This window comes from Vidua macroura, chromosome 6 (assembly GCF_024509145.1).
Source record: "Vidua macroura isolate BioBank_ID:100142 chromosome 6, ASM2450914v1, whole genome shotgun sequence".
Taxonomy (NCBI): Eukaryota; Metazoa; Chordata; class Aves; order Passeriformes; family Viduidae; genus Vidua; species Vidua macroura.
Window position 1 is genome coordinate 53,867,029 of NC_071576.1, and position 26,376 is coordinate 53,893,404.

General features: G+C 41.8%; 1 protein-coding gene across 4 annotated transcripts in view; it reads right to left on the bottom strand.

The window, feature by feature from the left end:
* NAV2 (neuron navigator 2) overlaps positions 1-26,376 on the bottom strand; it is a 374,080-nt gene that overhangs the window by 187,091 nt on the left and 160,613 nt on the right. For 3 of the 4 annotated variants that reach the window (XM_053980572.1, XM_053980573.1, XM_053980571.1), the window contains exon 1: positions 18,590-18,847. The exons of the other annotated variant lie outside the window; for it this stretch is intronic. In XM_053980572.1, coding sequence (XP_053836547.1) covers positions 18,590-18,847 — 258 coding nt within the window. Of the gene's footprint in view, positions 1-18,589; positions 18,848-26,376 lie in introns of those variants that run through there. 4 annotated transcript variants of the gene reach the window in all.

Genomic DNA, 26,376 nt, shown 5'->3' on the forward strand with positions numbered 1-26,376 from the left:
AGCCCCATCCAAACTGGCCTTGAACACTTCCAGGGAAAACTTCCAGACCTGACAACACAATGGAGATTTTTCAGCCATAATTCCAAGCAAATGCTTGTGATTTTAGTGGATTTACATCTTCCCCCCCCCCCCCCCCCCAAAAAAAAAAAAAAATTGAGAGTTTTGTGGCACAGTTCATGGCAGGTACAACAGAGGGGAAGAGACTTTTAGGTCAGACCCCTACCACAGGTCAGATCAAATTTCCATACATGACAAAGCTGATCTTAGCTCTAAAGTGCTGCCTGCAAGATTCACAGCAAAAAACCTATGCCAGTTCTCCTCTGGAAAACATTATAAAGCTCTGAAATATTCCAGCAGATGCATATGCTTTCTAGAGACAGAGAATATACAGATTAAGCTACAGAATGTGGCTTTGTCACTGAACAGGAGGGGCTGAACAGTGATCTCCTTTTTTTCTTGGTAACTACAACTTAATCTGTATTCCCCTGCTAAAAGGATTGCAATAAAATTCTTTGTAATGAAAGGACAATTAAGTCACATTATGTGCAGAAAGTCATCATTTGATAATGATCCCCTAATTTCAGCAAGATAAGACACTAATCACTTATGGTAATCAGATTTGCCCTGGTAATGCAGTGACTGGACCCTGCTGCAGCAATTCAGAGATGTTCATTAGCTCTGCACCCAGATGTCACCAGGTCACAGCATGTCCCTGATGGAGACACTCCGAGGCTGGGAGGACACCACGTTACCTCCTGTTCCATTTTTGTACCAGAAAAGGCAGATTCTGGATTCATCAGTCATACTTATTGCATGAGTTTCCAGCCACACAAGTACTGGTGCCTGGCAATTCAGAATATGATGATGCCCAAAGAAAGGCTCAATCATGTATTTTTTACAACAGCATCTATGCCCAAAATAAATGACAGTCATAAAATACTGTGGATTTTTTTTCCGACATTGAAAGAATTATCTATAATAAAAGCATATCCATAATAAATCTAAGCCATACCCAATGGATACTTAATCCCATGCAACTCATCCGGGAAAGCAAAGGAAAATTAGGTGTGCCTTGGTTCTGTCCAGCACCACCAGGTGGCAATAGCAGCCCAGCTAACCCATCCCACAGCACACCAGCGGTACCAACTGCTTTATTCCCCTTTTCCCTTTCACTCAGCCCTACCCCAAGCTTTTTATAACTCAAACTCAGCGTCAGACTAAGCATCTATAATAAAAAGGATCCCTATACCTACTCCTGCTTCATGAGCTAGTCCAAAGACTGGGTCTGACCTAAACAGCTCCCAGGAACCCAAGACTGACACTTCCAATCAGGCAAATCCTGTTGTTCTTGTGCTAAAGGCATAGCTGCCTCATGCAGATATCCATCACAGTCACTTGATTTCTGCAAACTGACACCCCTCCGATGTATTTTGGCTCAAAGAGGGAACAGCATGCAAGACTCCACTCGTTTCCTGTCCAAACATATATGCCCCAAACCACATGATATATGGAAAAGCAGGAGAAAGAAAAACACTTTTTGATAACCTGGAAATGATAGTAGTATACCAGGCCTGGATTTGAACAGAAAGTTAGATCCAAAGAGTGGTTTATATTTCTCAGATTTCAGCAAGTTCTTTATATAAGTGAGTTAGGACTGTATGGTGTTGCTCTACCAGTCATTTTAAGTTCAAGCAAGAGGCAGAGGTGGCTTGGTGCATGGAAATTAATTGCCATTGTAAACACTAGTTGCAGACATTAATCACACTGAATGATGATGCTATAAATGAAAGAGCAATCTGGCTTCACCCAGTATCCCACGACTACAGTTTCTAAACTTCTCAACAGTCTAGTAAACAAATCTGTGTGTTTTTTTGGTTTTTTTTTTTTTTTTTTTTTTTTTTTTTTTTTTTTTTTTTTTTCTAATGGAGCTGTAGGAAAAACATAATCTGAGGTAAATCCATATATAAAATTACATCTTTGATCTGACCTCACCAGTATCCTTTCAGGAACTACAATAAGGTAAGCAAAAATGAGTCACTGATCTACACCTTCTTTTCAGACTTCCAGTTTTAAGTGCTCAATTACCTCTGACCACCAGCTCCAGCTCCAACCCAAAAATAAGCATTCCCTCCCTAACAGCCATACTTCTGGCCTGCAAGGATTCACCCACTGACCTAAGTCAAAAACTATTTCATATGACCCTAAAGGTGAACCTAGAATAATTTCCATTGTAACCACTGTTCTCTACTATGATTTTCTGTTAAAAGATCTTTTTAATCAGAAGTCTCATCCATGGACAGGGAAAGGAAATGTGATTAAAGGTGGTAGAAAAAAATGAGGAAGGAGAATTAAAATTTTCTTGGCTTCCACCTATCACTGTAGACTTCCAAAACTGAGTGTGTTCATGTTTAGGATGGATTTATCTTCTGGTACTCAAAACCCACAGCATCTTCTTATCAGAGGAACACCTGCTCAAATGCAAGTTACACACTAGGACTTTTTGTCCCAAATTGCTTTTAATTTCTGTTCCAATATTGTCTGTAATTCTATTCATAAAGTAAATTATGGCTTGAACTGCAAAATTCATTCTAGCTCCTTCAGAATTTAAACCACTAAATCAGAATATGAAATTAGCCACTGCCTCCAGCTGCAATACATTTCTTATTTCTCATTTTCACCCACACTCATTGGAAACGTAGTTCAAATGACAACCTGAAAATTGGTTTTATTCTCAACTAGTACACAGAGGTTCCCCCTCCCCGCCTTTTTGTTCCTTACATCCCATAAGCACCTAAAACAATGACACACAGAGTGGCAGGAGATGAGCCAAATACCCCTCCAAGGTACTCCAAGGCACCACACATCTGAGCAACAGGTGTCAAGCTCTGCAAAACAAAATCAGATACCAAAAACCCAAAACACACTTTAATTTGATTTAATTCTTTTGGGCATTCAGCCTCAGCCTAACACTGCAGCTGTTCACAGCATCCACTGATACTTCTGTGTCATTCCTGAGCCAGAGGGGCAACATTTCCCTTGCAGCCTCTTGAGTGGAAGCAATGCAATGTGGTGGAACCAGTCGGAGCCCCACGAAGAGGGGAACAGCAGCAAGCACTGCACCACTCCAGAGAGCATGGCAAGAGCTTCCTGAGGGAAAGTCCTGCCCATCAAACCTCACTTCCTTTTATGACAGGGTAACCCACCCGGTTGATCAAAGGAAGCCAGTTGATGTAATCTCTGGGGATTTCAGTAAAGCTTTTGATACTGTGTCTCAGAGTGACCTTCTGGACAAAATGTCCAGCACACAGCTGGATAAACACATCATGTGATGGGTGAGCAACCGGCTCACGGGTTGGGTGCAAAGGGTGACAATGAATGGGGTGGCATCAGACTTTCCCTAATGGGGTTCTGCAGGGCCCCATCTTAGGCCCTCTGCTCTTCAACATCTTCATTAATGACTTGGATGCAGGACTCAAAGGAATTCTAAGCAGTTTGCAATGATACAAAACTGGAAGGAGCCTGCAGGGAGGCCCTGCAGAGAGATCTGGACAGACGAGAGGACTGGGCAATCACCAACCACATGGAGCTCAGCAAGGCAAAGTACCAGATTCTGCACTTGGGATGAGGCAGCCCTGGATGTACAGAGAGACTGGGGAATGAGACACTGGAAAGCAGTGTCACAGAAAGGGACCTGGGGGTCCTGGCCAATGGCAAGCTGAATATGGGTCAGCAGTGTCCTGCAGCCAGGAGGGCCAGCCCTGTCCTGGGGTAAATCAGTCACAGCATCGCCAGCCGGGCAAGAGAGGGATTGTCCCGCTCTGCTCTGAGCTGGAGCAGCCTCACCTCGAGTGCTGGGGCAGTTTTGGGCACACAATGTAAAAAAGACATGAAGCTGTTAGAGAGTGTCCAGAGGAGGCCATGAGGATTGTGAAAGGCCTGGAGGGGAAGCCGTATGAGGAGCGGCTGAGGGCACTGGGTCTGTTCGGCCTGGAGAAAAGGAGACTGAGGGGAGACCTCATCACAGTCCACAGCTTCCCTCTGATGGGAAGAGGAGGGGCAGGCACTGATTTCTTCTCTGTCACAGGTGATAGGACCTGAGGGAATGGCCTGAAGTTGTATCAGGGGAGGTTTAGGTTAGATGTTAGAAAAGGCTCTTCATCCAGAGGGTGGCTGGGCACTGGAACAGGCTCCCCAGAGAAGTGGTCAGAGCACCAAGTCTGGTACAGCTCAAGAAGCATTTGGAAAACACTCTCGGGCAGCCCGTGTGATTCTTGGGGCATCCTGTGCAGGGTGGGGAATTGGACTTGATGATCCTTTGGGTCCCTTCCAACTCAGCATATTCTGTTATTCTGTGGAACAGGGAGGTCAAGCATTCAAAATCCACCAGGACAAAATTCAGGTGTAATCTGCTTAGGTGACTCTGCCTTGGCAGGGGAGTTGGACTAGATGATCTTCAGAGGTTCCTTCCAATCTTAACTATTCTGTGATTCTGTGATAAAAAGTCAGGCTTTTTTTTTTTTCAGACATAAGTCAGGCTTTGTTCTGTGTTCAAATTTGCAGAACTAAATGCAAAGCCAATCTGCAGTAGCTCTAGATCTCTGGAAAATAAGCTATTTTTAAACAGCAGTAGCAATGTGGACTGCATAAATTAGCATAATCTCAGCTTTCACAGATAGTTCTCAGCTGTTTTACATACTACAAATCAACACTCTGCAGATTCCTCACTTCTACTAACGTGGTCAATCATGCATTTCATGAGGCTTAAAATCTCCTTTTTTCACCTACAAAATCTCAACGGCCTTTTTTTACATTCTTCCTTTTCAGAGCAGTACTATCACAGGCTCAGGTTCCATTACAAATCTCACAAGGTTTCATGTTTAACTGGTGGTTCTGTGGCTGCCTAAATGCAGGACATCCTCTTATTTTCTCAGCTGATGATTTTTCCCTCGTGGGCAGATGGCATAGAAGTAGAGTGCAGATGGAAACCCACAGCCCTCAAACTCCTCATTATAATTTGAAATAGTGCTGGCAGCTCTTCGATTCTCATATTCTCTTCAAATTATTTTCAGCAATAAAGGATGAACTGCTGTTTTCAGAAGACACAGACAAAAGTAATGATATCTGTTTACAGCTGAGAACCTTCTAACAAGGTGATTTCTATTTTCACAAGTTTTATTAAAATCCATAAATCATTACTGAAAAGGACTTCAAATCGAGTATCTCTTGCTTTGATTCAAGTATTACCTTAAGAAGAAAGATCAATAAGAAAATAAGAGACCACACATGCATGAAGGTTTAGAAGTCCCACAGTTAGCTATTTAAGGCAATCCATGGCTCCAGGTATCACTTTACCTGAGCTGCTTGGAATTATAATGGATTTATCTCTGCAGAACACCTGTGAGGTAAGGGAGCTGCTGGTGATAAACTGCAGCAGGCAGCAAGGAGGTGACAATGATGCTGATGGCCTGTGGCTCACAGACTCACCCTGCATCCTCCCAGCCCTTTAGGACTGAAACCCCTCCTGGCAGAAAGGCAGGCTCAAAATGAGGGTGCAATAGAAACTAGTTTTATCATTTCTTCAAGCTTTTTCACAGCATGTCCAGACTGCTGGAACTGGCTTTCCTAACCTTCCGACCAGTTGGAAAAGTCCTAAAAACAGCAAAATAAAAATATCTCTGGTGGAAAATAGCAAGGAAAGAAAAATAGTAAGGATTAGAGGTCAAGCTTGGATCCCTGAAAAGTTTGTATTAACCAATGGAAAAGCATTAAAATAACTAAATTTATCCCTTAGCTATAAAAAGAAAACAAACAATACTTGAGACACCCAAGTGACATGGCTGGTAAGGATTTACTAACACACAGACAGCTCTCTCACACAGTATAAATGAAAAGCTGGCTAATTTGTTCCTGATCCAGAAACCTGGAGTCAGACTTGATAAACACAAATAGCCTCTTTTGTTCCAAGTTTTGACCTGGTGCCTGACAATCAGTTATTAAACCACAGTGCTCTACCTCAGCTAGAAAGGAATCTTCTAAACTGTCTCACAAAATGGTTTCTGTCTATTTAAAAGATGGATAAATGTTGCTTAACTGTATTTTCGGCCTGCAAGAGTAAAGGCTTTTTCTCAGATGGCTGAATTTATTTGCATATTACACATCAAAAACATTCAGATGTTCGACCTAGTTGTGGTATACATACTCTACACGATAAATAATTTGCCTATATAATGCAGGGCTATAATCTTCTTCAGCATGCAGGTGTGAGAAACAACTGCTCACTTTGAAAATTTAAAAGGTTTATTAAACCTTGACAAAAATACAACAAAAGGAAAAATTTGCAGCACTGTGAACTGCCCTCGTGAGTACCACGTGGCAGGTTCATCTTCAAGATGGATGCTCAGTCTTTTATACCCCTGGGGGTTGCATCAGCCAACCCTGGCCCCTCCTAAAGTCTGTCAGTCAGCTCTTCTTTGCCATTTATTGGTGGAGATTGCTTTCTTGTACCTTGATTGGAGGCCAGGTGTTGTCATGCCCATGCCTCCCTAGTAACAACCTTTTCCATTCCCAACTGCCCGATGGAAGGGGCACATGTGCACGCCTTCTTTCTACCTATCTTAGACAACTCAGGCTGTCTGATGGCAACAATACAGAGGGGGGGAAAGGGGAACTATGGGGAGAACAGAGGACATCTAAACTATAATAACTATACATCACTAAAGCTTTTCTTAATATTCACGCAATAGTCATCCCTTAATTGCGAGAGCAAATCATCTCATTATCCATCTATAACACAGGCATGCACAGGGACAACAGGAAATGAAAGAATGAAATATTTCATCACCAAAGACAATTTATCTTTCTTGCATTCAGGAAGAAGATTATGGGAGGTCATCTTCTTAGGGGTTTCCTTTTCATAACAAAAAAAGACAATAATCAGTTTTCATTAGGGAAGACTTGTCCTTTCTCCTGCACCTCATGACTTTCCTGTTCCATCCACCAAACACAGCACTGATATCAACCAAGTAACTACACAGTACTGTCTACCACAAAGGTTTATAAAGGGTAATAGAAACGCTCAAATTTGAGATGTAGCCCTTAAGGACCTACCTGTGTCAAAAGAACCTAACACACTTTTTTTCTCCAGATTAATGGCTTGCACTTGAAACTGATCAGTGTCTTCAAAAGTGACTATATGAAACTGTTGTTTCAAGAGAAAACTCAGCTCGAGCTTGACAGAATAAAGAATTTCCAGAGGAAGAGAACACTCCATTATAAGTGCCTTGAGGAAGCCCTGATTCTGTGAAATCCATCAACATCACACAGCTCATCTTGGCACATTCAGAGTCTTTGGTTTAAGAGGCTGATCACCCAGGGAAAGGCAAAGAGAATTTTGGCAGAGGATGAGATACTGTGCCAGCATTTCTGATGCAGTAAAAGTGACTCTACCACACATCTGCCTCTCTGTGAGAGGCTGAATCTGCCTGTGACAAGGTCAATTTTGAGAAAGGTTGGTATTAAAAGATTATGCTCCCTCCATCCTCTCACTGAGGTTATGCTAATTATTTCAGGAGAGCAAAGGAATTCTTTGATCCTCCAATTCCTCCTTCCTTCACAAGGTGACTCTGGCTGCCGGCACAGCACCCAGAGGAACAGCACAGCATATCCTAATTCCATAATTGTGGAATTAGCCATTTTCAACCTTGAAATTTAACCCTAAGAAATGGAGTATGCAGTAATCCACATAATCCAGGCCTCTACACCTGTCCCTCTTCCAACTAATCTCACCACCCTTCACCATGACACATCTTAATTTAGAGTCCTGCCTGCTAAGGTCAGTGTGTAAGTGGATGCTCAGGAGTTGCAACAAGTATTTGTCACATGGTGGGACCAATTGCTTTGTGAACTCTGGGAGACACAGAAATATCAGCAGCAAGCAGAGCCCTTTGCCAGCCATGCACAAATGATCTTTACAAAGGTTCTAGAAGGCAGTGAGGAGAAGGGATAGATAAAGAAATAAATAAATGCATGTAGCATAGCCCTGGATAATGCGATCTGCTGGTATTAAGTTTTCTCCTGAAGGAGTTAAGTATATACCAGCTGCTCTACATTAAACCGAGCTGGCATTTTAAATCATGCAAATTAGGTGAGCTCCCATCCATTTCAGCCCAGCATTTAGCAGCATTGCTGTAAATGATGCAAAGTGCTGGCCAAAGCAAGCCCTGCCATTTCAGCTGCTGTCAGGGAGGAGAGGAGGAGGCAGGGCAAGCAGTGGCTCTAGTGATGCTGCAGCTATTCACAAGATGGTTTGCAAGAGCCTCCTTCCCCCACAGTTATTGTCTGCATGACCAAAATATGCCCATGTGCATGGAAAGCCTGGGGCTTTTATTTGTTGAAAATTCATTTATATACACTACTAAGAACCGCTGAAAAATTATTTAAAATTCAACTATTTGCCAGTGGAACACTGAAATTTCATTTCTCTTTGCCTAATGCTGCACAATCAACACTGAGTGGATCTGACAGGTCATTGGCTCAGAAATGCTGACACAGCAGCCAAGGGTGGCATCAATCCCCTCCATCATGTCCAACACCAGTGGACATTTCTCAGACTGCTAAGGGAAGAGATGAAAATCTGTGTTTATCCAACACAAACCCCTCTTCTGCTGAATCTGAGAGCACTCAGGAGGCAATAAAGAGGGCTAAATCTTCCTTAGTTCACACTGTTGTGGCCAAGAGATTAAATTTCAGCACAAAGCTGAAATGGTGAAAGATTTGCTATTAAGAAGTCTAGGAGCTCCACAGACTTTTTAAATCTATTATTTCAGGTTCCTTGTTTACCTGCTCAACAAGGAGAAGATGGAATTCATTTTTGTGTTAAAAATAAGGTAAACTGCCTTGCTGTCCAACCTGACAGACCAACCTACCAGTTGTGGTGACCCACGAGCATGACATCCCACCACACCATAATGCTTCTTGGTGGTTGCACCACCCATCAGTCCACATGGTCCAAACCCTACTAGGGGAAGGCCAAAAGGCATCTTACAGGCAGGAAAGGAAAATCTACATTGCTGCAGTGTGGGAAGTTGCTATCTGACTGCTTGGAAACAGGATCCTAGGCAACCACTGCTCTTCCTCTTGAAAAGCAGAAAGAGGTTTGATTCAGTGAAATAAAGCAAATTCAGTACAATTCCCCTGGAGGTGCTCCATAGGGATGAACAGGATGCTGCTGCCTCCCCTTTCCAGCTCCACACTAGAGGACCTGGCCCCTTTTAGCCAGCTTTCTTTGGCAGTGCCCATCTGGCACATTACCGTGGAGGACTAGACCCTTGTGTGCTCCAGAGCCCATCCCAGAGGAGTAAGATGCAGTGATGCCAAAAATACTCCTTCCCAAAATATTCCATCCCAGTTAAGCCTCAGACAAGTCTGGAATACATGTGGCTGTCCTGAGAAGCAGACTGACCTCTGGCTATTGAGCAAGAAAAGCTCAATTTCTAAGCTATTGCATCAAATGGTCAATGCACTTTGATCTTGATACAACACGTGACATTTTTCGATTAGTTTTGAAGACTTAAATATCCATACATCTGTGGCAAATGGAAAATAATTTAAAACAGAATCAAATTTGTCTTACCAGACAGATCCATTAATTACTGTCACCACCAGCTGCAATCAAAGCTGCACATTGATCACTGTGGATCAAAATGCCAGTACTGAAATTACCTGTAGTTTCCAATAGTGGACACAACTCAAGTGGAGATGGCTAAAGAAAATGGAATCTGCTTCTAAATATTTGTTTCAAGATATGCAAGTATAACAAAGTCTTAGCACCCATATTCACCATAAAATATCACACAAGCTAGAGCAGCAACATGAAATCCCACCAGGGTATTAATTTTGTTCTACCAATAGGCAAGTATATAGAACTAATAGATGGCAGAAAAAGACAATGTAATAATTTTTAGTCAGCATTTCCAAAAGATAAGCAATCCTATCAGGGAAGATCCCCTCATTGTGTGAAACAAAAAGCTGTTACTACAACAGTCTTCACGACTGAGAAAGTCACTCCATGAGACAAAAAATACATAAAATTACAATTCCAGCCTGTCACACACCTCTCCCACTTCTCCCAAGAGCAAAGCATGGGTGTCCCCAGACAGCTGTTCCAGAAGATGTTCTTCCTAAACAATGCCGAGAAATCTAGTTCCTTTGGCTAAAAGGCCTTGTCAGTCCCTACAATGTTATTTGGGAGATGAGGGAGAACATGCAAATGATCAGGGAAGCTGGGTCAATCCTTTTGTCTGGAGAAAGTGTAACCAAGCCAACAAGACCCCAGCACTGAGAAGAGCTACTGCTGCAGCCAGAGACAAGTCAGCCTATCAAGGGCTGGTTTAGGGTTTCTATTTATTTATGGATTTTATACTTCATGAGAAAGCCTGGATATGCATGACTAGCTCGCTTTCTTCAGCAGGTGAGACAAACATCTCTGGGTTTCTCCAAGAAGGCTTCACAGCCTTCACAGTAAAGCCAAGGCACTTTTGGATTATACCATGGCTGTCATTACATAAAGGACAAGACAGAAGAAATGGACCAAGACTGGTGACAGGACAGGTAAAATAAAGACACTTAGGGAGACTCCTTCCCACTGTGAAAGAAAGGATATGGCAACTTGTAGCCACAGCTGTAGAGACAAAAAAAAAATCCACGCAAGGAAAAGGACTTAAGGAAACATCCAAGGCAAGGGATGAACACAAGCTAAAAAATGCAAGTAAACAAGACGTTGTCAAAATATGATGATATGACAGTCCAAAACTCAATACGCACAGGGGAAAAAGTCCTGATAAAAGTGCATTTTCAAATACAGAAGTTGGATACTTTTCCCTTTCAGGCATTGTTTTCCCACACATTGCTTCCAGTTCTGAAATAACCAAAATTAAAATGAAAAATAATCCAAGTATAACACACCTAAAAATACTTTCAACAGGCAAAAAAAAAAAAAAAAAAAAAAAAAAAAAAAAAGGTGGAATCAGAATAAAACTTCAGATCTCAGCCTGTTTTAAAATAAGAAGTGACCTGTTTTCTCATTTACTTTAATAGGTGGTTTATTTGTTTTAAGTTTTAGCAGTTATTTCCATGCCTTTGCAAAACTGAAGAAACTGAGACTGTTTCCACAAACTATTTCAGAAAAAACAATTTACAGATAAAATTAGAGGCATACAACTAAGTGCCAAGTGTTTGACTGAATTCCAGTTCTTGGTGAATGGAAAACCAGCAGCTTCCTGTTACAAAATGTACCAACAGTTCATGTCTAATAATACACATAATATCTAACCATTTATATACTTCAAATATAGATGTTTCTAAAAATAATATTAAAGCAGGGCATTTTTAGCCAGGTGAATTTCTCAGGAGAATGAGATTCTACAGTTTGCTCAAGGAAAAAAATAGATTAATGGGTTAAAATATCAATAGCATCTCTTGATTTATACCAAAATAAAAAGTAGAAGATTTAGCTCCAAAGCTTCAAGAAGCAAAAAAATAAATGGGAAAAAAGGTCAAGAGCAGAACACACACCCTTTCATTAAAGGCCCAACTATTGCTTAATTCACAAATGTATCTTCTTAAACACCACTTATAATATTTATCCTGTTGCAAACTTGGAAAGTTCAAGCAAAATAATTATTGATTTAAGCACCTCCTTAATTTCTTCCACTTTGGTAAGAAGAGGGGAACTGGGCTAGAAGCATTAAAATACTCTACAAATTGTTCAGAGATTTAAATCTAGTGGTGAGACAATCTGGAAAGTGAAATTACAGAGCAGACAATGTTTCTCAAAGGACTCTTAAAAGCAAATTTAAACCAGTCAATACCAATCCTTAATTTCCAAAACCCAGAATTTAATCCACACTATCTCAGTAAATAAAGGCTTTCTTTTCTGATACCCTCTGGATAGGCAAAAAAAGCACAAGTAATGTTGATTTTTTGGTGTGGTTTTTTTTTTTTTTTTTTTTTTTTTTTTTTTTTTGTGGGTTTTTTTGGTGGTTTTTTTTTTTTTAATTCCTAGATACTAGAAACTTGGGAAAAGGTTCATTATTTGATTTGCTTATTACACTTCTTTATAATCAGATTTTTTTTCTTCTTGAGAACTAAAGCTCAGGTTCAGCGCCAGCAGATTTCAAAAGCAGTATCTGTGCTCTCCTCTATTAATATACTTGTACCTCTTTCTGCTTGGTGTCATTGTGCATCAAGTGTCACAGCAGAAGGTGATAAAAATCACTTGCTAAAGCAGGGACAAAAAAGTGAGAGTGTTCACTTAAGAAATTCAACTTAATGGAGTAAACTAACAGTTTCAAGGACAGAAGGAGAACACATGGACACCATATGCGATGAGCATTTTGAGCTGTTAACAAGTAGCAGCAAAGGAGAAAGATAATCTAGTATCAAGGGACTAGCTAGTAATTTTCTATAGAGCTGCAGACTTTCTGGACCTTGGCTACATTTCTTTGTGCCTCAGCCATCCACTTAACAAATGTTCTACAAAAAATAAGAACAGTAATCCCTACCTCTAAGGGCGCTTTAGGTGCTTTAGCATATTCAAATTTTCAAGCCAGATAGATAGATAGATAGACTGTCACAAGTAAGAGGGGGTAAAAATATTTTCCAATATCATAAAAAACCAAATGGAACTTTGTTCAAAGTTACTTTATGCAAACTAACCCTTTGCATATTCTAAATGAAAACCCAATTATTAAAGAACCTCCTGAATTTATATGGCAATGTTATGCCTGTTGTTCAAATGCAAGGCTTTAGGAAAGGTAGCTCTTTATTTATATGAAAAGATAAATCACTGGAAAATCCATGTTAATAATCACAATAAAACGACTTTGGAATTGTTTTCTTGTTTTCTATCTGAGAACATTTCATCTAGAGCAACCCTGCCCCCCCAACAATTAAATATTTTTCAGTATGTATCTAGAAATATATCAAACCCACGGCAATCATAAATAGAAGAAGAATTTGGCTGCTTAGTGGCCTCAAATTGCTTACAGTGCGTAAAAAAAAAAAAAAAAAAAAATCAATCATAAAGATCCAGCACCGGCCTTTTTGTAAGCATGTACTTAGGTACATAACTATAATCATATTAACAAACTAATTAGCACCAATTTCAAATTTATTTTGTGCTTATGTATTTTGATAGCCTGAATCTATAGTTTTTCTTAGCTTCTCCCAACTTCAGTAAAATCTATCCCTTTGTTCATATCCTAAACGTGACTCCATTTGGTTCCTTCCAACTGCAAAAAGCAATATTTTATGTGAAAGTTATCAGTATGATTGACCACATTTCTCATAATTTAATTTATAATTAGCTCTGGTAGTCATAGTAAGACCAAATTGCACACCACTGAGGCAGCTCATGCGATGGCACTGAACCCAGCTGATGTTCATCTGACTTTAAACTGGGTCCAGATAAAGATTTGCTTGATCCCTATCCCTTCAGCAGGCTGGTTCAGTATGAGAACTGTGAAACCCAGTATCACACACAAAAATGGCTACTGCATGTGAGCATCATTTCTCTGCAATATGCTCCATTAATCTTTCTCTCTATGAAGCTTCACATTGGCAAGACAGCAATATGGAGGTTTAAACAGCTCCTGGTAAAGTTAATTAAAATATAGAAAAAATAATTACTAACACCTGAACTATGTGGCTTCATTTGGATTGCTAATGGCATGGGCACAAGGGGAGTGAGGGAGGGGAGGGGAGTGAGGGGAGGGGGAGGGGAGGGGAGGGGAGGGGGAAGAGAAGAGAAGAGAAGAGAAGAGAAGAGAAGAGAAGAGAAGAGGAAGAGAAGAGAAGAGAAGAGAAGAGAAGAGAAGAGAAGAGAAGAGAAGAGAAGAGAAGAGAAGAGAAGAGAAGAGAAGAGAAAGAGAAGAGAAGAGAAGAGAGAGAGAGAAGAGAAGAGAAGAGAAGAGAAGAGAAGAGAAGAGAAGAGAAGAGAAGAGAGAAGAGAAGAGAAGAGAAGAGAGAAGAAGAGAAGAGAAGCGAGCCCCTCGGATGCTGTGTGGCTCATCAAACATCTGATGTGAGCCTAAATTTGAAGTGTGGAAAAATACTGGAGGAACCTGTTAAGTTAATCAGTTTGAGAGCAGTGCACAGCTGACTGAACTCTCTGGAACGTGCCAGCAGTGTGCCACCAACCTGGAAATGTCTGTCCACTCCATTTGTATCAGGGAGTTGTAATGGAGCTTCCATACCCCTTGTCATTACTTGGACTACAGAATGGGCAATGAGGAAAAAAACAGAGATGTTTTTAACCTCAACAGGTGTGGCAAATGCTTTTGGAGCACACCCAGGTGTAGATGATCTTGACAAATTTAGGAAAGAATCACTAGGTAAAAAATCTAGTGTAAGACTAGAAAATAGGGACATCTAGAAAGCCCCAGAACTAGACCACCCCAGATCCAGGCTGCCCAACTCAACAAGATCTTCACAAACTGGGAAAGCAACATGAAGAAAAATCTAGCTGAGCGAGGTAGCTTGATTTCAGACAATATCTAACCAATTTTAAACTGAATTATTTTTTTTTAAAGGGTCTAGGGAAACTGAAAAGAGTTCTGTAGTTGCAAGAGTTGTAGAAATCCTAGGCTTTGCCTAGTTTAGGGAAAGAGAAAAGTGAGGGAGAATATCACACCCTGTGAGCACCTGCTTGCCATGTCCACCAGGAGAGGGCAGCTGTCTGGTTTTCAGCAAATGAATATTGCAAAGAAATATCAATTCCTAACCCCTCCCCTCCCAGCCAAACTAAGCACAATTACAGGTAATTGCTGAACACACATACTTTAAACCCAGGTTTAAACAGATGTCTCTTAACTTGCAAGTGTTTTAGTGGAAGAGTGGGACCAACCATTTAGCAAGGTCCTGGTGCCTTTAGTGCTGCTTCAATTACTGACGGTACAAACAGTCATTATTTTTTAGCTTCTCTGGAGAAAGAAAATCAAGAAGTTGGAGAATACAACATAGCAGCAATAAACACAGTAATTAAATCCGTGATCTCCTTCAGTGACATTCACAATGACATGGCAGCAGACTGCCTGCAATGGCATCTTCCTTCTTGCATCTGTATGAACAATTGAACAATTACACCACAACCATAGACTTCTAATTGGCAATTATTTCTTTCTTAAATAACTAATGCAAATTTAGTAGCCAAATGCATCCAACTTTCTCAGAATCACTGAGAAATACCATTTTGTAGATGAGAATCTTGCTATCTACTCGACGCAAGTTTCTCTGGTAACAAAGTTAAATATTTCCAAAACAATTCTCTCTAAATGGGTAGTACAATTTATTGGTGGTGTTTTCAAATTTGACAAAATAAGCAGCAGTGCAACAGTGAGATATTGTTGTGCACAACACAGGGGATTTAATATGGAAAAATAGAGTGTGTATATCAGTAACAGTAAAATAGGAATGATACTGCCATGATTCATCCACCTAAGATTTTTGACTAGCATTTACAATGGGCTTGATGCTAAAACTCTGAGACCTTTCTTTGGAAAGTGACTCTGAAATACTCAGAGGTATGCTTTTTATAAATTTCATAGCTTTTTAAAAAACACACTGCCCTTATAAGGCCTTAAGGCACAAAACTTCCAGTTACATAGAATCCAGCTAACACATGTAAAACCATATCAAGAGGAACAAAATTAGCAAAACATTTAGAAGTTTTCACTGATACCACATTTGTGAGTGGGACATCTTGAATTTCAGCAGTTTTTTTTTTTTTTAATTGGTGCTTTAATGAATACCACCTGCAGTACTCATGCTCTCTGAAGAATCAGGTTCTAGAAAGGTGCCACCTGGCACCAAAAAAGCTCATGAAGCTTTGCAGTGGTGTGTAAGTGGCTTGAAAGATGCTAACCCAGCATGAGAACATGGCTGATATCCTCACATGGTGGCTTCTGGACTATGCTCTAGACAAAGCCTCTTCTCCAGAATAATCAGTCCAATAAGCCACTAAATTTTGTATTTTGTAGTGCAAAAAGGACCCACTTCAATGGGATTAAGAACAACTCCCTGAAATACGCCCAGAACCAAGAGAATTGGTCCAAGTGACACAATCTCTCTCTCATTCTCCCTTCACCCACACAGGAGGATGTCCTTTCTTGTGGGCTGAAAATTCTGCATAGGGACCAAGATCTGCAGAGGATAGGAGCCAAAACATTGGGCAATGGTCCAGCTTGTGGATCTAAACTATAAATTCTACTGTAAGAATACCACTTCCATCCCCCACAGGTGATGCCAAGGTGCCTGCCCAGTAAAATGGTGAGGGTCACATTGGTGCTTCAGATAAATCACCCAGAGAAGCAAAGTGATCATCCTCAGATTCTCAAGCTATTCAGAACTGCAGTGTTCAAGTCCAAACCTTACCAGGGTTATTATCAGAAAGCACTTTTGTACCTGAATGCAGCTGAAGGTCTTCCAAGATAAAAGTGCTTCAGCTGCTGACCTATCAGCTGGCAGCTGTCTATCCATCCTGTTCCTCCTCCCTTGGCAGGGAGGAACAGTAGGAAAAGGAACAAACAGTGCCTTTGACACAACACATCTGGAAAAATCTCCCTCTAGATATAAACTGCCATTCCAAATGACCACCTTGAATAGGAAAACCCTGCGTGCTTTTGTGGGCAGAACGATCAAAGCTGGATCAACAAAACTGCTGAATAACAAAAAAATGACTGTGTTTATTCAAGATAATAGATAGTGAAAAAAGCCTCACTGGTTCACACCTTAAAAGGTGCTGGTCATCTGCTCAGACTGCCAGCCAGAGGAGGTTACTGAGAATGCAAAGCTTAAGATTTCTCCTGGCTGCTGAAGAAATTAAAAATGTAAAATTATCTGACATTTCCTTAGCCAAAATCTTTCCCTGTTCAAATATAACAAGTTAGCATCAAGACCCTTTCATCATCAGGCTACAAAAAAATGGGGTTTGTTCCACATCCTTGTAAGGATTAAAACCACCATAGTGTTGCCCTTGGTGCTGCAAACAGCTCCCACTGGCAGATCTCTGTGAGCATAATCTGTTACAAGATGAGAGAGTATTTCTGAATAATAACCACTTTTTCAGCAATGTAGATTTCCATGCAGAAACCATGGCATGTGTGAGAGAAAGGGCAGCAGATAATGAGATTTTGCTGATGTTTTATAATCACCAGGACAGACTCAGGCACAAGTGAGAGAGAGCACTTGATTATCTTGTAAGGGCAGACAGGTTGGTCTGTCTGCTGCCACTACCCTGGATCCATGCTTGGCTGTCTCCTTTTCCTGCTCTCAGTCCCTCAGGAACTGCTCCAGTCATATCTGTCTGGCCTGAGCAGCCCAATACGTCACCCTGTCTACCAGCAAGGAAAGTGCAGCATATCCTGAAATCAGGGCACGCGGTCAAACATGCCCAATCAGTAGGCACACTTGTCTGAAGGGAACAGGGTTACCAGGCCACAGATTCAGAATCTAGGTGGTAGGGATGATCCATTATTTCTCCAAGAAGGAAAAAACCAGGTGAGTCTCTGCCATCATTTCCCTCTCTCAACATAATGGTATCACCTTCCACCGGGCTCAGATATTGGCAGAAGCAGAGTGTAACATATACGGCTGTTGCCAAAATACATCCCAGGGCTGTACAGCCATCTCTGGAGCACAGCAATCAATTGTGGTTGCTGCAGCAGCCCATCTGCTCTGCTCCCTCCATAGCACAGTTACACACACGCTGTGCCCACGCTGCTGCGGAGCTCACCGGGGCACGGCAGTTCAGGGCAGCCCCAGCCACGCTGACAACCTCACCCTGCCCACAGAAATTAAACCAGCTGAGCAATGGGCATCTCTCCTCCCTATACAGCAAGCAGTACATATAAAAATATATTAGAAGGCTGACACAGATTAAAGGGAAACCTAAAATGTGTATTGATGATGTGCTGCATCTATGATGTCATGCATGTATAGCATTATACAGACAATTCCACTTAAGTGTTCATTTCCTACATAATCTGTTTAATTTAGCTGCACTGAATGACATGCATATTGTAATCTAGCATCAAGCACTGCCTCCCATTCACTCCCCACACAGCTACAAACACAGAATGTTCACACAACTAGTGCTCTGGTACAGTACATGACCGAACACAAAACACATTCATGACAACCAGCAATCCTCCCCCAGCCCAGGCACACGAGCCAGCCCTTACACTTAGCACCTACAGAAAGCACACAAAGAACACACCCCACAAACAACATCTCTACCATCTCCCTCCTGTAAATCCCCCTCTAGTTCAAGCAGAGGCGATGGAGAAGGCAGCACAGGCAAGCAGTACACGCAGCCCCATCCCTCAGCACCCCACCACCAGCTCCCTCATGCTGGCAGAATTACACATGCCCCTGTGTGTAATATAAAACATCCCACCACTGCAGACAGATGTTGGCACACACACACATCCCTTCCTTGCAATTCCATGCTATTTACCCTAGAAAACCTGCTGCACACTCTCAACACAGAAATAAATTCTCACATACACCTCCCCAGCATTTGGTGCCTGCTAACCTGTGTGTCAAATCCATTTTCTATCGAGCTACTCTTCCTTGCTGGGAGGCCATCTCCTGCGTTTTCTTGTCCATTGGAAGATTTGAGAGGAATCTGGCTGGAATACAATGGCTTCGTCACCTCCACCTTGTTCCCAAACTTCAGGTAACAGGGCTGTGGGATGGTCCTGGCCGTTGGGACATGCAGGATTGGAGCAGCGCTGTGTACGGGTTTAGGTAGTCCCGACTTCATTTTGGAGGCTACCAGGATGGCTGGCATTTTCTCTTTCTGCTTTCCTAACACGTTTCTGTCAGCAGCAGCAACAGCAGAGACAGCAGGCAGGGAGAGAGAAAATGACACGTTGGGGAAGCTGTTCTGCTCTAAAGCAGCCTGGTTACTGCAGAGATCTCCAAAATCAGCTTAGAATTTAAAATCAACAATAAAACCAATTAAAAAATGTTAAAAAAGAGAAAGGAAAAAAGAAAAAAAAGAAGAAAAAACACACCACTTTCAGTCTAAAATATCCCCCAGCTTTATGCCAGCCTTCCACCTGTTTCCTCTAATTTTATTTTCAGTTCTTTACCACTGTCCTCTATCCTATTTCTGCTATGTAACTTGCTCCTTCCTTTCTCTATCTGACTCCTGCAATTTTCTTGCCTGGAAATGAGAGACTTTCACTCCATTATCTTGTCACTGCATCTCCAAAGTGAGGCAGCCTTTGAAAAAAAAAAAAAAAAAAAAAAGGAACCTGCTGCATATGCTTCCCCTTCCGTACGCACTAGAGAGTGAGCGAGCAGGATTTCCAGCTTAAGATGTCCTTCTTCAGTCTTAGCCAAGAAGCAGATGTAGCTCAGTGTGTTAATGACTGATGCCCTTGGATACAAGCCTTAGAGAATCAAGCTTCTTAAGCCTAAATAGCTGTGAATAGGACAACGATGCCGGAGCAGAAGGAGAAACGTCCACTGACAACGATTTTTAAATCAAAATATGTCAGTGGCCACAAAATTTCCCGGCTCCCCCTGTGCTGAGCATAAAAACCTGGACGGGGCGAGGAGTGGGGAAAAGAAAAAAAAAAAAAAAAAAAAAAAAGAGATTAAAAATGAAAGCGATTCAGCAGCGAGAGGGAAGGGAAAGCAGCCGGCAGCTCATGTTCCCTCCCGCAGTGGAGCGGGCTCCCGCCCGGCGCTGCTCGGCGCATCCCGGGGGGGCCGGGACCAGCCGGGCGGGAGGCGGCGGCTGCCCGGCACCGAGCGGGCAGGGCGGGCCCCGGATTGGTCCTGCCCGCTCCGAGCAGGAACAAAAAAAAAAAAAATTAAATAAATAAATAACCAAGAAATCGCTCCCTCTCTCCGCAGGGGGAGGAGCGGCCTCGGCTCCCGCGGCGAGCAGGGAGACCTGTGGGGCGGAGGGATCTGGAGGGATGGATGGACGCTCCGGACGCTGGAGGGATGCTCCGGGGGCGCGGCACGGAGCGAGCCGGGAACCGGTTTCTTTTTGAAATTTGAAAAAAAAAAAAAAATTCAAATCAAAACACCTGGAAGTGACTTATTGTTCGTGGCTGTTTGGGAAAAACTCCCGCTGCCAGCATCAACAGGAATTTGAATAAGCACAGTGAGTAATACGGCCCTATTATAGCAACACTTGGCTTTGGGGAGGCTTTCAGTGTCGCAGGTTCCTCCTCACGCTGCTCGGTGGGTGCCAGGATCCGTTACAAGCCCCGGATCCCGCGTTCCTGTTCATCCTGACACGTTTCAGAGCTGCACATATTCCCCTTCCTGCGCACACCTGCACCAGCCAGGACAGCGGGAGATTGATTATCCCTGTGCAAATCAAGGCACCAAGCGATGCCTTCAAGACTGCATGGGGGGCTCAGCACCAGGAAATACAGTGCCACCGTGCCCAGTTAAGGCTTTGACTTATCCCTAACTACAAGACATACATTGAGGGGTTGGAGTGAGTCCGGAGAAGAGAATGAAGCAGGGAATGGAGCACAAGTCTGATGAGAAGTGGCTGAGGGAGCTGGGAGGGCTCAGCCTGGAGAAAAGGATGCTCAGGTGGGACCCTCTGGCTCTCTACAACTCCCTGGGAAGAGATTGTAGTCAGGTGGGATTCAGGCTCTGCTCCCAAGCCACAAGTGACAGGGGGAGAGGAAATGGCCTCAAGTTGTGCCACAGTAGGTTCAGATGGGATATTAGAAAAAATTTCTTCACTGAAAGGATTGTCAGGCACTGGAACAGACCATTCAGGGAAGCGTTCACAAAACACATGGATATGGCACCTGGGGACATGGTTTAGTGGTAATATGGCAGTGCTGGGTTAACAATTGGATTTGATGATCTTGGAGGTCTTTTCCAACTTTAACAAGTCTATAATTATAGGAGGGTGCCTCAGAACAATATTCACAAAACCAACATGAGACATGGAAGCAAAAGATGCATTTCAATCAAATCTTCATCACAGTTCCAGTTAATGACTTTATTTCCCTAATAGGGCTGCTTCCTTCAGCTCCTTATTCCCACCTCATCCACTCCGCAGGTAATGAACCCCTAAGCCAATGCCTGGGTGACAAGGAACAGAGTGATCCCAGCAAGAAGAGAGTGGTTTACACTGGAAGGGATCTTAAAGATTACAAGTTCCAACCCCCTGCCATGGGCAGGGACACCTTCTACTAGTCCAGGTTGCTCAAAGCCCCATCCAACCCAGCTTCAAACACTTCCAGGGATGGGGAATCCAGAGAAGCAATGAACCTACACTTGAAATGTTTGATATACACACTGGGTGAAGCGACTCAGCAGGACAGAGGAAGCCCAGCCCCACTGGCCCTGTCCCATCCAGGCTGCGAGCAGTGCTTGGGGAAGGAAAGCTCTATCATGCTCAATCACTCATGGCAAGGAGAGCTGGGACCTGCCTATTTAACACCCAATCTTTTCAGGAAGTTTTAAATGTGCAAACCTCAGGTTTTTAGATCTAAGATTCTTTCAGACAGAAAAAAGGCATTTCTTGGATTGTATTGTAGGTGTCTCCAGGATGAAAGGCAGCATTGCTGGATCCTTCTGCAGATGTCATCTTCAATGACTTACCCAAGGTTACAGAGTGACTAAGTGGCAGAACTAAAAAGCAAAGTCAGAAATTGTGCTCTACTTATTATCAAGTACTATTCTTCCTCAACATTGCAATGTAAAATGTAATTCAAGTTCCTAAATAAAGCTCACATGTTCAGTCTTGGCTGTTGGTGGGATTTTTCAACACATCTGCTTTCACATGTACCACTTCTGCAGGCTATTTTGTAGTAACTACAAAAGGGTAAAATTTATGGTAGCTGTTTTTTTTAAGTAACTGCTTCCACCTTAATCTCTTTATCCACCTTTCAGATGGGAAAGCACACATCCTTCATCATCCACTGAGATCCCACCAAGACAAATCTTCTATTGTTCTGCCATAACTGTCCACAATGTCAGCTTAAGCACAGCTATATAGAACATTTCAAAACCCTACAATTTGATAAAGAATGTAAATTTACCATCTGAGAGGACTGGTAGTCCTTGGAGCAGAAATGTGTCAAATGCTCCAACACCATTTCCATCGTTCCATGCTGAGAACTCAGCCCTGTTGGACTACAGAAGGTTGGGCTCCAGTATGAACATCTTGAAAAAGATCCAGGCCTGAAAACCAGGCTAATTTTAGATCTGTAATAAAATATACTAAGGTTTAAAAGCTATTAGAAGATCTAACTGACAGCTTTACATTCTGTTCTTCACTTACACGTTTTATGAGGTTTGGGCCACCAATCCCTGCTGCACCCAACTTGCCAGTTTTTGTTGTTCTGTTTTTATCTTGGAAAACTGGCTAGGGTACGGGATACCAAGCCAGCTACAAAGTTAATTTGACCAAAAGAAAAGGATTCCTTTTTTTGCTCCCTTAACAATTATGGAATCTGATCCTTTGACGATGGTGGATTGAATACTCCACAGCTCCTTTGGACACTCAAAGGAGTTTTGCTTATTTCTCAGTGTGCAGTCCAGCCTACTGAATGTGATTTTTTCTGAATATACTCAGTCTATGATCCTGACAGATATTTTGCCAAATCAGTGGACACATTCTTCATCAAAGCTTAATGTGAATTCCTGATAACAGATTTGAAGAGTGACCTAGAATTACTGCTTCTCTCATGGATTCAGTTTGCATCTAATAATCCTTTGTCATCTAAAACCTGGGGGAGCTTTTATGTTATACATATTTTGCTTTATATATCTAAACATCACAGCATAATGGCATTGAAATACAAGCTGCTGTATCCAGTGGCAGTGCAGTTACATGATATAATCATAAATTATTATCACATTACAGGCTTTATCTGCAAAGACTAGCAACATCAATTTTGGTCTGACTTTGGAATTGACAAGCTTTTGGGTTGTCTGGGTTTTTTGTTTTGCTTTGGTTTTGGGTTGTTTTTGTTGTTGTTATTGCTTAATAAATTAATTTTTATCTGGTTTTAAGGCTAGGATTTTAAAAAGAAACTACTTCTCTTGGACAGTCAAAGTGATCTGGGAACCTGTCTCTTATCTTCTTTGAAAAGCCCAACCAGTTTTCCCTTCCCTGTTTTGAATCACCCAAATTTCTGTATCTAAGGTAGGAGTAAATAATCTTAAAAAAGGTGGCAAATTATCTAAACAAAAAACAAGCGCTTCATTCCTTCCCAGAAATGTTGGGTAAGCCTCTGACTAGGAGAAATTCCCCTGCAGCTTTAAGTCTGATGAGTATCTTTGCCTGAATAACCACAACACCCCCTCATTATCTGTCTGTAGTCCAGGGAGCATCCACTCACTCCCCAGCTGGGGCAATATGGAAGGAAAAATGCTATAAACAAGCACTTCCCTGTAAGAAAAAAACCCACAATGAAACCACAATAAACCCTACTGATTTGGCTTACACAGCTGATTTTGAAGCTCAGAAAGTATTCCTGCTTTGGACTCAAGCTGTGACTGCTCAGCACCATGGAGTGTCAGCTCAAGTGCCAAGACTCTGGTGTTGAGAACTGGCTTAATACTCTCAAAATTTTAGTGAGCAGGCTCATGTGAACTCAAGAACGTAATACACCAGAGGAAACTGTTTGAAAGCCCTGTAGTTCAAGAGCTTGTAGGCAAGTCAGCACATTGCCCAAAACAAAGCCCATAAAGAGAACAAAAGCCCAGGGTTGACTGCTCTTGAACAGATGATCTTTATGAATGAGATGAATGTTTCTGGAACAGTAAAACCATTGAAGCAGCCTCCACAGCTCACACATTATCAATTAACAACAAAATAGGGTCTCTATACCCAAGTGGAAAGAAAATGTCTGTATGAATTGCATGTGGGTATTTCAAGTAAAATTAAAAGCTTAATGAAATATTGCAAAAGATCAGAAAATCAGACCTTCCTTTCAACTTGTAGTTAATATTCATCCTCAACAAAGCCAAATGTTACATTAGCCTAAATGGAAAAACCATGTAGAATTATGCTACCAATTAGAACACCTCATTAGCTGGTCTGGTGATTCAGAACTGCTGATGGAACTGAACTCAAGGCTTGAAAATACCTTGATCAACTGTATCCTCAGCTTCTAGGCATTAAGGATGGATCTGCAATCTCCCAGAAAAATCATTTCAAGCCAAGGTGAATATTCTTAAAATGTCACAGCGTCAGAATCAGAGGGTTTAATTATTCTCTCAAACCCATTCTCATCAAGTTTTACTGCTGCCAGGCAGCTGTCCTATAGACCGTGGGCATGTTCAGCCTTGGCACAGCTCCATCAACTTAAGTGAAGTTATGACAGGAATAAATATGGATCTATTTTTGGTACTGCAGGCATTTTGCACATTCACGTCCATCTTTTGTTCCTGATCAGTGTCAAATACGGAAAAGGCTGATCCCATCTGTACATTCACATTACCATTCTATGAAAGAACCCATAAGGGTGTAGAGGAGTAAAGGTGTAAACCCCATAATTTTTTGTTGTGTTCCTCCACAGGGAACAGTAGAGATTAGAAAGAGGAATGTAGATAGAAGCATTATATAATTTGGCATCCTCTCACCACAGCAATTATAATCTGTACATGTGAATTCTTTATATAGAGCAGTGAGAAGAGGAGGAAACCTTGGTTCTGTTCCCAGTTCTTTTGACAGAAATCTTGTCTACATTACACTAAATCTGATCTAAAATTCCATTTGTAATCCCCTGACATACTTCTAATTCACACTGGGTTTAATGCCACTTCATTTTATAATGGTGTAAAATTTTTAAAAATATACAAGCCAAGTTCCACCTGGACAAGAACATCTGTTCACTCATTTTCAGAAAATACACAGGAAATTTCACTGGCCACACTAGTGATACAAGCAGATGCTCTTGCATGGTGACAGAAAATGGCACCATTTAAAATTAGCATCTTCTGAACAATGCTCACATTTAATCCCATTTCTGTACCAGAGCACTGCATGGTTTTGTAATGTAAGCCTGTAGTAGTGCTGCACTCAATAGCTTCATAAGTTTCTATTGTCACAGCAAATGCACACTCACAGCTTTGAATTCATTATGCTCCCATTGCTTTTGGATTTGTAGGCATATCAGTTTCCCACAATCTAATAAAAACTGGGCTCAGCTGTCTTGAGACACTCACTGATAGGGATTCTTTGATGGGCTTTGAAAAGGTCCATCTCTCCGACTTTGCATGTAAAGTTCATTCCTCAGACTTAAACTCATCAGGAACAGGACTGAAAGGGATGAGGAATGCAAGAGCTTATTTGAATTAATGCTTTCTGTGGTGGTGTAAGGTTTAGTTGCTTACTGTTTGTCTGTGCCATGGTCAAAGCAGTGACCACAGTGTAAAGCATATACACATGAATAATCTTTATGATCCTAACAGAGGAGCTCTGTCAGGCTAGCCCATAGCTCACCTTGACTTGCACATCTCTGTGTCTGTGACTGTAACAATGGACATCATCTCTCCATGCCACTAACAGCACCTGGAATAAATACTGCAGTACCATTTTGGAAGGAGACTCGCAGATTGTGTCTTCCCGACAGAGATGTACATCTGGGTATTCTTAATCTATTAATGTGTCCTTTGTTTCCACAAGGTTAATGGTACTAGCTCCTATATTATTTTATGCCTGACTTGACATTGCCTATGGCTTGGTGTGTTTGGAAAAGCAAAGAAAACATCTGTGACTAATGAGCATATCACAGAAGAAAGGTGATGATGATGATGATGATTATTATGTAAGTACCACAAGCTACTCCTGACTTTAAGAACCATCAAGTTAAGATGAAATATGAAGGAGAGGACCTAAAAAAATGCTCTCTTCCCTCTGCTGCTGTTCTCTCTTACCCTCTCGAGAAGTGGCATGTTAAAAATAGCCACCATTTACAAGCTAACAACCTCACATCATCAGGTAGTCACCTTCTGTAACCTTGCTGGCATGTTTCAAATGAACCTGCTCCATCATCTGGAAGAGTTGTCAGAGCCTAAAGGCAGAAACCATCTGAGAAGCAGAACGGAAGAAAAGGCTGTATTTCAAAGCCTTTTTACAACTGGATCTGCTTAAGCATTCCAACCCAGCCTCAGCTGCCATCAGTCTCTCCCACATCAGCAGTTCTGAACAAACACAAATTGGCCAGATTATCATTAAGCAACTTCAGCTATTTTGTACAGAGCAAGTTTCACTACTCAAACTAAATGGCAAGGACCAGATTTTCACTTGCCCTAAATCAATGTAGTTTCTCTACAGCCAACATCAGAATTTGCTGTCCAAATTCAAAGTATTTATCA